This window comes from Idiotropiscis lumnitzeri, chromosome 13 (genome assembly GCF_059441095.1).
Source record: "Idiotropiscis lumnitzeri isolate Australia: NSW breed Sydney's pygmy pipehorse chromosome 13, RoL_Ilum_1.0, whole genome shotgun sequence".
NCBI classification, from domain to species: Eukaryota; Metazoa; Chordata; class Actinopteri; order Syngnathiformes; family Syngnathidae; genus Idiotropiscis; species Idiotropiscis lumnitzeri.
Window position 1 is genome coordinate 15,451,058 of NC_142403.1, and position 15,653 is coordinate 15,466,710.

Sequence of the window (15,653 nt, forward strand, 5' to 3'; positions counted from 1 at the left end):
GTGGGAGGGGGGGGGCGTGTGTGTGTGCGTGTGTCATCGTGCCTGTGAGTGTGTGTGCGTGCTCATTTCATGAGTGCGCCTCCTTGTGCGCTCGTCTCCTGAGCGGTCGGGTTGGGCTTCGAGAGACCCTTTGATTTTCATAGCCCCGCCCCCAGCTGCAGTCCGGTTACCCGCCCCCTGCGTCGCCATTGGCTGGCACCGGCTAATTATGCAAGGTGGTCTATCCCCGCTGGGGGGGAGGCGGTGTAGGTGTGGCCAAACAGTGAAAGAAGTCCTTTAGCAGGCTTAGAATAGAGCGCTTTTATTGAGGATATCTCACAAGCGCAGTCATCAGGGGATCCCTAAAAAAAAAAAATTGCAGGATTGTTTACCACCCCAAAAAAAAAAAAAAAAAAAAATCAGCTCCAACTCCGGCTGCTGCTCGTTCATTCCCAAAGCAGAATGCGAGGAATCCACAGTATTCCTCACACGCTGCGAAGCTGAAGGACCTGCGTGAGACCCTCCAAGACGACTTGTTTCCCCCCTCCCGAGGTGGGTTCGAGTCGGGGCCTCCACCATCCGCTCCCCCCACCTAGGGTGGCTGAGGCCATGCCACCGCCACCGCCGCTGTCCTCTTTGCTGTGCGCCCTGCTGCTGCTGCTGCCACTTGGAGGGGCAGAAGCGGCCGTGCCCCTGGAGGACTTCTACCCCTTCGGCCCAGAGTGGGGGGACGTGCAGACGGTGGCCCAGGACGACGGAGGCTCGGGACTCCTGGACATCTCGGTGGCGTTCCCCTTCTTTGGAGACAGGCACACCGGGCTCTATGTGAGTGTGTTTATGTTTTTTGGTGTGCGTGTGTGTGTGTGTGTGTGTGTGAGGACTTGGCAAGGCAAAGTGACAGGGCAGGGGGGGGCTGACGGCCAAGCACTACATTGCAGAGTTTGTGGATGTTCTCCCGTGTGCGGGTTTTTACTGCAAAAATCTGACTTTTTTTTTTTGGTTTCAAAATGTTTCCTTGTCAAACAATAGATCTGCGGTCTTGAAAAATACAACTTGTTTATTTTTGTGGCAGGAAATTCAGACGACCCATCCTCAACCTAAGTTCACAACATTTTCCAAAGAAAAACAAAAATTTCTGAATTTTTGCAAAGTTTAATTTTTTTTAATTGACAAACTTTTTTCAAAAGGAAGAGTTTTTGCTAGACGTCGCTGAACGTTAGTGGCTTTTTTTTTTTACATGAATTTGACCTTTCACGCCATCTTTTCCAGATACACTCTGTCTACTGCCGACCGTGACTCATACCCTGTTCATACCATACATATACAAAGTCTGTACAAGTGTGAGATATCTAAACTTGTGGGCATTAGTTTCCCTTATAATTGATCATACACTTGATCTTCAACTCAAAAGCTGTGCTGATCTGAAAAAGTGTTGCAACGCCGCCATCTTCTGGGATCTGATAGTCATTACAGTGGGTTACAAACTTAATTTCATAGGCAAGCTCAAAAGCATAGACTTACTTTTTGAGGGGTTAAAAATGTGGACCTTTTACTCAAAACAACAATTTTTTTTTAAACGCGTTTACTTTTTGTTCAAAAATACAAATTACACTAAGCAAATGAGAATTGTCATTCTCTAAAAAAAGGCATATTTGTTCTTTGAATTTTTTTTTGTTTTCCATAAAATCACAAAAATAGTGCTTTTTCTGAAAAATATAGTTTTTCTCCTGACAGAATATGATTTAACTTTTGTCCAAAGTACTTACTTTTTTTTTAAAAAACACAAGAATTTTCCCAAATTAAATGAGAAGTAACTTTTTTTTATTTAAAAATGAAAAAAATTGGTATTTTTCGCTTAACTGTTTGATATTTCTGTTCTTCAAAATCTAATATTTTCCGGACACAATGTTTTTTTTCAAATACAATTTTATTTGTTACAAAGTTTTCCTGAAAAACACAATACTTTATTTCTTAAAATTCCAATGATTTTCCCATGAAAGAATTTGATCTTTCTTTCAAAAAAAAAAAAATCTGGTTATATATGTGTGCACATAACCACCCCCCCATTTGTACCGTATTACATTTCCGCCGTACCATGCGACCCGCAGAGGAACTTTTCACCGGCTTTTCACGCACACACACTTTGATGTGCCTTAAATCAGCACCACCTGTTGTGTGCTGATGCATCTCCTCCTCCTCCTCCTTCGCCTCCTCCTCCTCATCTCTTCAAATGGCCACCAGGGGAGGCTGAGGAACCACGGCAACAATGGGCAAAAGTCAGTGAAGTTCCAATGCTGCATTTGAGAGATCTCCAAAATGTTGCATTTGCGCCGTTGAATGTAAACAAAAAACATTGTCTGTTATGTAACTTGGATTTCCGCCTAACCCTGACCTATGAATTTCCAAACATATCCCACTGAGAGCCATAGAAAGAAAAATGGCTTATTTTTGTATAATAAATATAATAAAATCTAAAAAAAAACAAAACATACATTAACCATTGATGTAAGCAGAATAATAAAATGAGAAATAATCCGGGGAAATGGCAAAAAAAAAATTATAACAGTTTGGGACTAAAAGTGGGTCAAAATGTCAAATTGTCATGTATGGGCTCGTTTCATCTACTGTCATCAATACAACTGATGAAAAATATTGATATCGTCATTTATCGTTTTGGGCCACCGTATCAATCCATCAATCGCAAATTTCGATACTGTCAAGGTCTGATTTCCAAGTAATCATCCATTTGACCATTTTGACAGTTTTTGAATATTCTTCCGCATGTCAACACAAATCAGTGGTGGCGTGCCAAAAGTGGGCGGGGCAAGGCACTTTGTGACATGGTGACATGAGTGAACTACTTGTTATTAGTGAAGCACTCGATTTAACGAGTAAAAATCTATAATGTCACGATTAGTATGCAGTCGACTCGCACACTGTTTTGCCTCACTCGTTACATCATGTCGGTTTTTTTTTACGAGTGGGGATCAGCGCATACTAGTCACGGGCGCCAAGCTCCGTATCGAGCATATGGAATAAATGCTGAAAGGGCCTTCCCTATTTTGCCTTGCCTTTATTTTGGTCTGCTGTGATTGACAAACACGGAGCCTCAGTAACCAGGCAAGCTGTCGCTATGTTGTTGTGCTTTGTGAGTGGGAGTTTTCACATGTTGCCGTGGGATCCCAACCCCGCCATAAGCCCCCCTCCTCCTCCCACGCCTCAGATAACATGGCAGGGGTCTTCCCCCTGGAACTGTCCAGCTGCTTTATCTTAGAAATGACCAATCAAGGTTTAACGCAACCCAGATGTCAGTCCCGTGCGCCGCGGCTCCCAAAACCGAACAGCCCCCCCCGCCCCCCCCCCCTTTTTTTTTCTTTCGTCGTACTTTTTAACGCAGGGGTTCAGGAGCGTGAAGGTCAGGGAGGACAGAGCACATGTTTGGAAGCAGATGTGAGCGGCAGATAGTTACGATCTGCCGCTTTTTATTGCGGGAGAAAGTGGAGAGAAGGAAGAAAGAGGCGTTGCCGGGGAGTGAAGCACATGATGCATGGACGCAGAAGCCTACAGAGTATCTGGCCAACATCTGCAAGCGCTCATCTCCAAAGATGTTTTTTTTTCTTCTTTTAAACAGCGTTCCGTTCTGAGCTGGCCAACAGCCAGTAATAGTTTAGCTGAGTATAGCTTAGCATAGCCTCTGGGAGCTAAAAAAGGTAGCGCGAAAAGGCATGGGGGGGGCTTTGTCTTGTGTGAAGTAATGCCAGAACTCTTTCTACTTGTATCACTTAGCTTTTTAGCACGTTTTTAGTTTAGCTTACTAGTGCTGCTGTGAGTTTAAACAAAGAATGAAAAGGGACAGGAGCTATGTATTACTTACCGTATTTTCTAGACCAGGCGTGGGCATACTACGGCCCGGGGGCCACATGTGGCCCGTTGAACGTTTTAATCCGGCCCGCCGAACTTGAAAAAAATGAAATGAATAAATCTTGTTAATGTTTTATTTTCTAAATACTGTGAGTTTTCAAAGACATATATATATTGTTGTAATGCTTTTATTCACTTTCATTTAAAATTAAATGTATTTATTTCCTCCGATGAGGTGAGGTTACCAAAACACTCCATCCATCTGCTGATCCGGCCCCTATGTCAAATTTTAGAACCCATTGTGGCCCGTCAATCAAAATGTTTGGCCACCCCTGTTCTAGACTATAAGGCGCACCAATATATATAAGTCGAAGCAACTCTTTTTGGGAGACAAACAAAAGAAAAAAAAACAAACCCAAAAAAACGATATACAAGCCGCATCGCAGTTTTCTATTTTTGACTGTGAGTCCTGTGATGTCTGTCTGTCTCTGTGTTCACTCCACCGCGTTAAAGGTTATAGCTTCGCCACATCGATGATATTTAGCATTAGCATCAAGCTAGCAGACTGAAAGTGTAAGCTATGTGGTGTTCCGTTTTGTTTAGGTTTGACAACAAACTTCAACTGAGATTGGGCTGTGAACAGATCGAAGACTCTTTTTTTGAAGAAATATTCATTATTTGGCAAAATGCGGCTTATTGTGAAGTGCGTTGAGTCTTAAGTGTGTCTTAAATCTGCAATCAAATGGAGGTAAAAAAATTAAATAAATAAAAAATTCAAGTCAAGTCACTGGTATCATAAGCACGACTGCACTGAGAATTTTTTCACAACCTGCGCAATGTGTTAAAAAACCTGGAACTTATATGACAAAAAAAAAATAAAAAATACAAATGAATGGATACTTCAAGCTGATGAAAAAGAACTGTTGAAAGAAAATGCGGTAAAAAAAAAAAAAAATCTCCCAAGGCCTGTTAATGAGATGTGCGATGTTCTCACCTGGCGTGCGTTGTTATGTTTGGCTTCAAATGGGCTGGATTTGTCATGACATAAACTTACTATTTTCCTTCATTAAAAAAAAAGAGCCTCGCAATTACCCGCAGAGTCGCCGCCGCATTAAAGTTGTTCCGGAGTGGATTTATGAGCTGAAAAGCCTTTGGAGTAGCGGAAGCGTCCTTCTTTTGACAAGAAAGAAGTAGTGTTTCCCCTCCTGTTGACGCCTGGGCACCTTCTTCTCCGTTCGACAGATTTGCTTTGGCTCAGCGTATAAACCACATCAAAGTTTGTTGTGCTCCATAAAAGCGCCGATGCCGGCAGAAACGCACCCAAACTAAATCCTGGATATGTCCACCACTCAATAACCCCCCCCCCCCACACACACCAATCCTCCTCATTTTATTTTTTTTCAAAAAGAAATATAGACACAGAGACGTTTCTCCTGTGAATCTGACCTTGGCGCTGTTTCGACGCAACAACGCCGGGCAGCACTTGAACCCGTTCACTCTCTCACATACGTGCAAAGCCTCAGACACCATCCAACGCGTGCTCGGACTGTTTTTTTTTTTTATACAGCAAGCAAACAAAAGGCCCTCAGTTTGGCTTAAATGCTCAGAAATGTAGCCGGTCACGTACGACTATCCTTGCTGCATTAATTCAAATTCATTTCTATGATATACATAGTGGGCGGCACGGTGCACGACTGGTTAACATGATGGTCGTGGGTTCGATTCCGGCTCCGGCCTTCCTGTTTGGAGTTTGCATGTTCTCCCCGTGCCTGGGTGGCTTTTCTCCGGGTACTTCGGTTTCCTCCCACATTCCAAAAACATGCATGGCAGGTGGATTGGACACTCTAAATTGCCCCTAGGTCTGAGTGATTGTTCGTCTTTGTGTGCCCTGCGATTGGCTGGGAACCAGTTCAGGGTGTCCCCCCTGCCTACTGTCCGAAGATAGCTGGGATAGGCTCCAGCACCCCTCGTGACACTCGTGAGGACAAGCGGTACAGAAAATGGATGGATATACATCATAAAATATTCTCGTTATTCCTAAATAATTCACTTCTGGTGTTTCATTCTGAGCTGCTTATCAAGAGCGGATATTTTGAAATATGTACACACAGGTTAACACCGCTGACTACTGCTTGGTTGTGGTCGTATTATCGGTGTTAATTTGGTTTCTATTCCGGTTTGCCACTTAGAACCCCGCTGACTATTGTTGCGGTTGTGCACATTTACATCTGTACCTACTCATTCATGACAGACGGTTGCCAAACCACTATTGTGTTTCCTTCACAACTGTTTATGTCGACATAGACTATTTCCGTTTGACTATTTTTGCTGCAGTTGGATGGAAATCTATTTATTCATGTTTAGTTGTCAATATACTGACGGTGTTTAGTTCATTGTCAACTGCTTATAGAGAGCTGACTATTTTTGCTTCTTCACATGTTAACTTCCATATATATACTATTTTCTCATGTATGGTTGTCAATCTGCTGTCGGTGTTATGTTCTTAAAATGTTCTTATAAATAGTCTCATTATTGCAGTTTGCTACATGCCGACTATTCTGGACGCATGGATTTGTGTATATATAGTGTCTATGTATCCATGTACCGTTCACCCAATGTCACCTGAAGGCCCTTTTACACGGAAACACATGATTAGCGCGTCTCCCTGCAGGCGTGGGAGCTTCACAACTCCTTTTCATCCCCACCACTCATCTCGCTATCGGATTGAGCTGACCTACGCGGCCATGCTCCACACACCGGCACGCAAGTGCACACAGGAGTCCGCGTTCTCACCGCATCCCGCTGATGCGAAGGGGAAGAAAACTGTGGTGGGGATCATTAACTGAGCTTCCGTCCTTGTAGCCAAACAAAACTTCCTGGGGTGTTTTTACACCAAATTATGTTTTGGGGGCGTGAAGCCAAAGTTGGCCGGGCGCCTTCCAGCAGGCTCTGCCTTAGTGTTGTTGTTTTCTCGCATGCTGCGTGGTCATGCGGGCATGGAGGCAAAGTTCATGCCTGCGCTAAAACATTCCTACCTACATAACTGCCTACTTGTTAGCTAGCTAGCTATCTAGCTACCGATTACCTACATACCTAGTGATATAACTACCATACAACAACCAACTATCAAGCTTTCTACTTATCTAGCTATATTCCTACCTTTCTATTAACATAGCTACCAACTGTCTACCTACCTAGCCACCTTCCTAGGCTGACGTGTCAAAATCCAGGTCCAGTTTAGCTTTAGCCACAGGCGCTTGTATTCCTACAGGCTCATTTACCTGCCTGTTGAGTAGACTCACCTGTTCCTAAAGCCAAACTGTGGTAGGGTTTTTAATTTCTGGAACGGGATTTGACACCTCTGTTGCTTGGAACCTACCTTCCTTTCTAGCTAGCTAGGTAGCTAGCTAGAAAGGAAGGTAGCTCCCTACCTACTTAGCTTTCAACTACCGACATAATTACTGACATAGGAGCCATACCTAATGACATAACTCCCACCTAACTAGCTAACTAACCAACGAAACAACTATCAGTAGGTAGTTAGCAGGGACGTTAGGCTGGTAGCTAGCTGGAGTACAGGGGTGGGCAAACTTTTTGATTGGCGGGCCACAATGGGTTTTAAAATTTGACAGAGGGCCTGGACCAGGAGCAGATGGATGAAGTGTTTTGGTCATTTTAAATGAAAATGAACACAAGCATTGCAACAATATATGTCTTTGAAAAACCACCGTATTTCGAAAATAAAACATTCAAAAGGTTTATTCATTTAATTTTTTTAAAGTTTAGCGGGCCATATTATCACGTCTAACGGGCCGCATGTGGCCCTCGGGCCGTAGTTTGCCCACACCTGCTTTAGGATAATGAGGGTTATGATTTCTAAGCAGAAAATGTGTGAACTCTCCATCCGTCTGAATGACCTCCCAGTTGGGAATCTGTTGGTTTGCTCAGCTGCAGTCTGCTCTTCCTCAGAATAAATAAACCTAGCATGTGTTTGCCACTTGGGAAGAGCAAACATCCACCAGGGTGACGCTGAGTCACTGATGAGTCACTTGTCTCCTCCTCAGGTGAACAACAACGGTCTGGTGTCCTTCTTGAGGGAGGTGTCCCAGTTCACTCCAGTAGCATTCCCCATCGCCGGGGACCGCCGGGTAGTGGCGCCTTTCTGGGCCGATGTGGATAACCGGCGAGCGGGACTGGTCTTCTACCGACAGAGCCGCGAGCCGGCCATCCTGCGCCGGGCGGCCGCGGATATCAGAATGTTTTTCTCTGACTTCCCTGACTTCAACGCCACCTGGGTGCTCATCTCCACCTGGCACCAAGTAACTTTCTATGGCGGCAGTTCAACTACGCCGGTATGGACATCTACCGCATACAATGAACCCACATTTAAAAAAAAAAAAAATGAACGCTTAAAATTCTGTGGGCTCAAACGATGAACCACTGTTTGGTTTAGTGTATACTAGAGACACAAATGCTGTCTCTTGTTTTTCTGCAGGTAAACACATTCCAAGTGGTACTCATTACTGATGGTGAGCTCTCGTTTACCATCTTCAACTACAGCAACATCACCTGGACCACCGGAAGGCATGCCAGTAGTGGGGGGGACGCGAATGGCCAGGGAGGCATTGCAGCACAGGTAAGCATGGTAGCTGGTAGCTGTTGAGTCAAGTAGGTAGGTCGTTGGTAGATATGGAGATTGGTTTCTGTGTAGGTTGGTAGCTAGCTACCTAGCTAGCTAGCTAGATTAGCGGTTAGGTTGGTAGGAATGGCATAAGTAAGATAGGTCGGTACTGTATTCAGGTATGATTTGGTATCACCTTCCAGTCTGTTGACTTGGTCAACGCTTAAAATCTGGCAGATATTGCCGGACCGATTTCACTATGTGGTCCTGGTAACACCTCTGATTGGTTAGCAGACGCTAATTAGTTAGCAAGCTCTGATTGGCTGCCCCATTTTCCGTCTCTCCCAGGCAGGTTTTAACGCCGGCGATGGCAAACGGTATTTCAACATTCCCGGCTCGCGCACCCAAGACGTGGCCCACGTAGAGACCACCACCAACGTGGGCTTCCCGGGCCGCTGGGTTTTTCGCATTGACCACGCCAACGTGGAGGTGGGCGGCTGCAACAACTCAGGTAAGAGCGCCCCCTTTTGACAAACTGCGAGGTCGACTTTTACGCACTGACTTGTTCCCCCAGCGTCGGTGTGCCCGCACCTGAGACCTTGCCTTAATGGAGGCCGCTGCATCGATGACTGCATCACGGGAAATCCTTCGTTCACCTGCTCTTGCTTGTCGGGATTCACCGGACGACGATGCCACATCAGTGAGTCGGGAGCCCCCTTTCACGCTGTCTTGAATGCAAAATTGGCAGATTCGTGGCGAAACAGTTGCCACTCTGCCTTTCACAAATGACACCAAATTTGGATCCGTCCCGAGCTTTCTTTTATATGCCTTTTTCTGTGGCATTATTGCAAACTGGCGAGTCGTCCCATTCTCTATTGGTATCTTTCATGCACCAACACTGAATTTCTGGACCTTTTTATGCCCCACTTTGGTAAAATCTGTCACCCATACTTTGCAGATGTGGATGAGTGTGCTTCGTTTCCCTGCCAGAACGGAGGAACGTGTCAAGACCACGTCAACAGTTTCAGCTGTCAATGTCCACCTGGATACAACGGGACTTTGTGTGAAACAGGTACCAACACCGATTGTATGCAAAATATGAACTGCAATCATTGTAAATAAATCGTGTAAATGAATTTAAATTTATTAGATAGCTGCAGAAGATAGATTGATAGAGTGTGAAATTCCCGATTCCCTTCTGTGGAGTTTTCAAGAACATTCCCACAGCCAGTCGGTGTGAAGATGCATCTGACCTCTTGTGATACTTTATTTGACGGCCAGCGGCGCATACTTGCAGCACGAGGGGAGCCGCGTGGCGGATATATCAATCGGCTGAGTAAATATTGAAATATGGATGTAACATTCCGTTGCAGATGTGGACGAGTGCAGGGACGGGCCGTGTCTCAACGGCGCGCTGTGCATGCAGACCGCCGACAATTTCACCTGCGTGTGCCCGCCAGGCTACACCGGCGTGCTGTGCCAGACAGGTGGGACGCAGTTTGTCATCCTTGACAAGGGAACTCCCGTTTATACAAACAAAAAGTTTATGTTTAGTGTCTGTTTTCAATCTGTCGCTGTCAAGAAATGGGAGGCTATCGTTTGATATCACTTTAAAACTGAAACAAAACAAAAGAGAATTTAGCATTACTGCTAGCTTTATGCTAATTTGTAATGTGAAACACCATAGATGGGCTAGTAGATATTAGCATTATTTTTGGGTAACAGACGATGTTGCGCTGGTTCACTGTGCTTCCAAGCAGTGTTTTTTTTTTATGTATTTTTTATTCCAATAATAATTTGAGTTTGTGTCATATGCTGCAGAAAAGGACAAGTGCGACTCGCAACCCTGCTTGAATGGAGGCCAGTGCGTCAATCACGGCAGCAACTTCACCTGCCTTTGTCCAGCTCCGTTCACAGGAGTCGTCTGCGAGTCAGGTGAAATTCAGGTCAAATTTTTAAGAAAAAAAATAAATAAAGAAGTGTCTTGGTTATTGTGTCACATAAAGGCATATTGACAAAATAAGTCAAATTGAAAAGATATAATGTGTACAAGATTGGATGAAGTTTTCCAGATTAAGTTGATATTTTTTCAGTAAAAAAAAAAAAAAACAAGAATGCCACAACCCTAAAGCTGATTTTTCCTGAGAATTAAAAAAGCATAACTTATCAGAATAAAGCTGTGCATTTGTAAAATAAAAATGTATGTTCTTCATTCAAGAGGAAAATAAATAAATAAATAAATATTTTTCCCAAGAATAAAGCTATATTTTGTATGGAAAAGTCCTAATGTTGCAAGACTGAAAAAAAAAAACATATTTCAGGAAAACAAATTACCATAGAAGTATATTAATAATTTAAATTTGTCATTTTGTTTCCCACAGAGTTGATGGAACTCCAGTTCAATTCAACCGAGTCCAAAAACCAAACAAGTGAGCTCTAAGACGACTTTATCCGACAAGTTTTCTTGGTGTTGGGTTGTGACTTTTTTTTTTTGTCTTTTCCTTTGCCTGCAGGCCCATGCCAGCCCGACAACTGCGGCCAAAACAGGATCTGCCAATCGGACGGCGGCTCCGGCAAGCACCGGTGCTCATGCGCGCCGGGATACTACGGCGATATGTGCCAAGGTAAGCGCGTCTGTGTCCGGACCGGTAGTTCCAGCCGCAGGAATTCCGACCCCTGCCTTTGGGCGAGGTCGCATGCTGATGTGTTGTTGTAATCATCAAAACCGACACATTTTAGTTGAACCCGGGGGTTAAGCGGGCTGCCTCCTGTAAATATTTGTTTTATGGAGCGTTCTTTATGAGTTTACCAACAAAAGAGGAAGCGCTTTGTCTAGACGGCCAAATGTTTCTTTATGAGGGGATGCCGCACTCCGTGGTATTCAACTCATTGCTTCCCGCCACAGAAATATGCGGCTACTTATTTGCTACTCTGGAACACGGCCAACACGCCACACTGAGCACCAAAACATGGACAAGCTGCTTTTTTTTTTTTTTAAACCGTATAATAATGAATTTTTAATAAAGTTGATAGAAAATAGGGCCAAGTGTTGCATTGTGTGGGAATTTTTTTTCTGGAATAAATTGTTTATTGTAGTATTACAAGAATAAAGTCTTAAATCTGAAATTTTTATTTTTTAAAACGATATGGTATTATAAATTATTTTTTTTCTAATAAAGTTGCTGATCTTAAGGAGGAAAAGAGAATTTGAGAATTAAGCAGTATTGTTTTTGGAGGGGGGAAAGGCAGGATGATATGAGAATTGTCATACTTATTCAATTGAAAAAAAAAAAACAATGTTTAATTTTATCGAAATAAATATTTGTTTCAAAAATATATTTAATTTTTTTTATAGAAGTATGGTGCCATATTACAAAAATATATATATATTTTTTTTTTCTATTGCCACAAATTTTCCCCCCAAAAATAAAAATTTTCTAAAAAAAATATTGAATTTTTCTTGGAGGATTATGAGTTTCCCAGCTCCCTAAAAAATGACTTTTCTCAAAGATAACAATATGTTCATTGTCATTATGTCATAATCTGTTTGCAATCATGTGATATTTGATTCAAATTTTCGAGAAAATTGAATACAAAAAAAAAAAATTGTAATTGTGTCATCATATAAGGGATTATTGACAAAATAATTAGTAACCAGGAACACACTCGTCATGTCCTTTAATTTGAGGCATGACTTAATGTGTTTTGTTGCCAACAGATTGTTTTTCACCACATTACCGGTGAAGTCTCTTCAAGGTCAAGTCAATCGCCACAAAAAATAAATCAGACTAGTGTCTCTCTCCCACCCGTGCGTTCAATCATTTTCAAGCAAATGAGTAAAAATTGCGGCAATGTAAAAAGTTCTTGGCATTTGGTCCTTTTGATCTTGCTGTGATCGTAAATTTCAATATATAATATATTTGAATTAAAAAAAATTTAACGTGGAGAATATGAAGTATTTTAATTTGTGTCTGCGAGAGAGCGTAATGCAGCAGCATATCGCGCCTCGCCTTGGTGAACCCTCTAATTGCGCTGGAGCTCCAGCAAACAGCATGCAACTTGTCACCCATGAGCTCAAGTAAGCATCTCCTGAATCTTCATCAATGCTTTCCTTGGAACGGCAAGTGGAAAAAATAAAAAACAAAAACAGGACACCAGGGAGCGCCTCATGGCTTCAAAGGTAGCCAATGAAAGAGCACGTTGTGCTAATGAAGCGTCTGCTCATCGGCCCCAGGGTTCTCGCCACATCGGCTCCGTATCACGAGAGGAATAAACTTCAAAGGCCAGGCATTTTTGTCTTGCGTGATACGGCTGCTTCCTCCGCCTAGACGCTTCAATTAGGACACTGAGTGTAAACAACAACATCTTTGTGCCCGAGGTGATTGAAAGTGAGTGGTTTTGTTGCCATTTAGCTCGCAGAAATTTTTAAGTTAGCCTTGATTGTTCTGAGTCCTGCGCTGTCCCAATGTCGTACGGTGTTCCGCAGGATTCAATTTTGGAGCCCCTGCTGTTTTCATTGTATTTGCTGCCCTTAGGTCCCGTCTTAAGAAAAGATGGTATTTCCTTCCACCGCTATGCGGTTAACTGTCAGATCTATGTCCCGCTGAGCAAAAATAACGCTTTCTCATTAAGGCCGCTTCTGTCTTGTCGGGAGGAAATCAAGGCCTGGATGGCACTGAATTTCTTGAATTTCAATGAAAAGGAAACAGTTATGGTGTTTGGTCACAGTGGCCCTTGTACGTCCCATCCTGCTGACAAGGGCCCCTTGGCGCCAACAGTCAGAATTTGGGTTTTAAATGCAGTTGTTAGTTCAATCCAGTTTTTTTCATTTTAGACGGCTGGCCTTCAAGCATCTCCAGTTGGTCCAAAATTCGTCTTCTCACTGCTTAACTGGTGCTCACAAGAGGGAGCACGTATCTCCAACTCTGGTCCCTCCACTGGCCTCCTGTACAAGATTTGTGTATTTGTTTTCAAATCTTGAAATTGTCTCAGCCCACCTAACCTCTCTGAGTTCCTCCACCAACGTATAAAAAAGGAAATCAGGATGGAAAAAAAATTGTGAGTTACATTGTGAAAATGGGTGAATTTGGGGAATGTTTTGAATTTCGTCAAGAAAAGTGGTCACGTCTTCATTTGGTAATTTTACTGTGAAAATAAAGGCAATGTTATGTTCAGAATGATTTTAAAAATTTGTCATTGGAATGCTTTGTTCAGGAAACGTAAAAGGAGGATTTCAATATGGAACATACTTCTTAACTTGGGATTTTTATTGTAGAAATGTGGGAATTTGGGGAATCAATGTCCTGAAAAAGATCATGTGGAATTATTCTCTGAAATTGTGGGAAAAGTGAGATTTTTCTTCATGCCTCAAGTCTTATAGATGGGGTTGTTGGAACAGAGATTCAGTTGAAAAATGCAGAAGCAGTATAATGTCAAGTGGCCAAAATAATAATAGCTTTTTTATTGATTGCTGCAGAATAACACGTGTGTAAATGCTATTTAGCATTCACACAAATTATAAGTCACATGACAGCTAATCAATAACAAGATGAAAGGCGCTCAGTATCCGCTACAGATGGTCACCATTCATTCATTCCAACCGCAGCCTGCCTTTTGTTTACATTTGGATCAGCACCCAAATCCATTTGCTAACTTTTGCTATCCGCGTGTGCACGTGTGCGTGTATAGAGGAATGTCTGTGCCAGAATGGCGGCGTCTGTGTGGACAGCAACGGGACGTGCAAATGTCCCGCCTCCTACACGGGACTCTACTGCCAGTTCGGTAAGTCTGGACTCAACCCTGTTTATTAATTTTTAAATTGCTTACTAAACTGACCGATGAGGAAAAACAGAATTAAGAATTGTATATTTAAACACCAACATGTTCAACCAAACCATATCAGCATGTAGCTTCATGCTAACATAAAGTATAACGTAGCCTAACATTAGCATTGATGTTATGGAGTCAACTAAGCCTCCAAAACCCAAAAAAAATAAACAAATGTTCAACCAAATCTTACTCATCCGCCAATTAAAAGTCAGATAGCTTAATGATAACATTTAATGTGAAACGTCAACTACACGCTAACATAAATTAGCATCCTCTTTCCGTGATTACAAAGCTTGCTCTTAATTACGCTGCATCAACACCCAGTAGCGCTCAGTGCTGCCTGGGGTATTGTGTGGCGCAACGTGGTACTACAATGTCGGCATACAACTCTAAATTCAGACTTGTGTGCGCATAAAAATAATTGCTTAAAGAAAAGTGGGAAAAAATGAAATAGTGAGTGTGGACAATATCCAAACGTGTTATTGTGGTTTGTGTTCAGAAGTGACACAGACACCATGCAGCAACAATCATCCTTGTCCTGACGGAGGTCCATGTCTGGAGTACGGGGGTGCGTACTTGTGCACGTGTCAGACCAGCGTTGCAGAACTGGACCCGCAAGACTTTTATCCTTATGGTAAGCGCGCTCAGCCATGGCCACTGTCCGACGAGTACTTGTACTAGTACCCAAGCGTGTGTTTAATAATAAAATACATTTATGAGACATATTTTTTTAAGGATAAAGATGTTATTTATTTATTTATGTATTTATTTATTTATTTTTTATTACTATAATGAATTTCTTTTTTCCTGGTTAAATTTTTTTCAGGAAATAAAACAAAATATTTTGACTAATCTGCTTTTTTTTTCTCACAAAGAAAGTTTGTGGAGAATGAAAATGTATATGTGTATTTGTAGTAAGTAGTAGTTAGTAAAGTTGGATTTCTTCAAGAATAAAAGCGTAATAATAGAATAAAGATGCATTTTTTTCCGAAGAATATTTCTCAAGATTAAAATAAAACATTTATGTATTAGTCATATTTTGGAAGAACAAAAAGGTATAATAATGAAAAGAAAGACTCATTTTATTTAATTATTCTTTTTTCTTTCCACTGTGGTTGCTCGAATAGCCCATGGCACGTTTGCGGTTTTAAAAACCAGACAAGACGGAAGGAACACAGTCAAGTGTCGCTTTGTGTTTTTCAGTACAGCCCCGATCCGTCTGCGACTCGAGCCCGTGTCTCAACGGCGGCTACTGCTACGAGCGCGACGGAGGCTACACGTGCCAGTGTGCCCACGGACACTGGGGCAAACACTGCGAGAAAGGTACCAGCGCACACACCAGTGGGCTTGATGAACAGTACAA

At 42.5% G+C, this 15,653-nt stretch overlaps 1 protein-coding gene across 1 annotated transcript in view; it reads left to right on the forward strand.

Annotated features, from left to right (window-relative positions):
- The first annotated feature begins 30 nt into the window (after nt 1–30).
- Nucleotides 31–15,653, forward strand: part of sned1 (sushi, nidogen and EGF-like domains 1) — a 27,990-nt gene continuing 12,367 nt past the window's right edge. Inside the window, exons 1-13 of the mRNA XM_088313950.1 lie at nt 31–804; nt 7,905–8,192; nt 8,336–8,476; nt 8,810–8,972; nt 9,036–9,161; nt 9,420–9,533; nt 9,835–9,948; nt 10,283–10,396; nt 10,843–10,890; nt 10,975–11,085; nt 14,150–14,242; nt 14,790–14,924; nt 15,494–15,613. Coding sequence (XP_088170076.1) covers nt 589–804; nt 7,905–8,192; nt 8,336–8,476; nt 8,810–8,972; nt 9,036–9,161; nt 9,420–9,533; nt 9,835–9,948; nt 10,283–10,396; nt 10,843–10,890; nt 10,975–11,085; nt 14,150–14,242; nt 14,790–14,924; nt 15,494–15,613 — 1,783 coding nt within the window. The 5' untranslated portion in view covers nt 31–588. The remainder of the gene's footprint in view (nt 805–7,904; nt 8,193–8,335; nt 8,477–8,809; nt 8,973–9,035; nt 9,162–9,419; nt 9,534–9,834; nt 9,949–10,282; nt 10,397–10,842; nt 10,891–10,974; nt 11,086–14,149; nt 14,243–14,789; nt 14,925–15,493; nt 15,614–15,653) is intronic.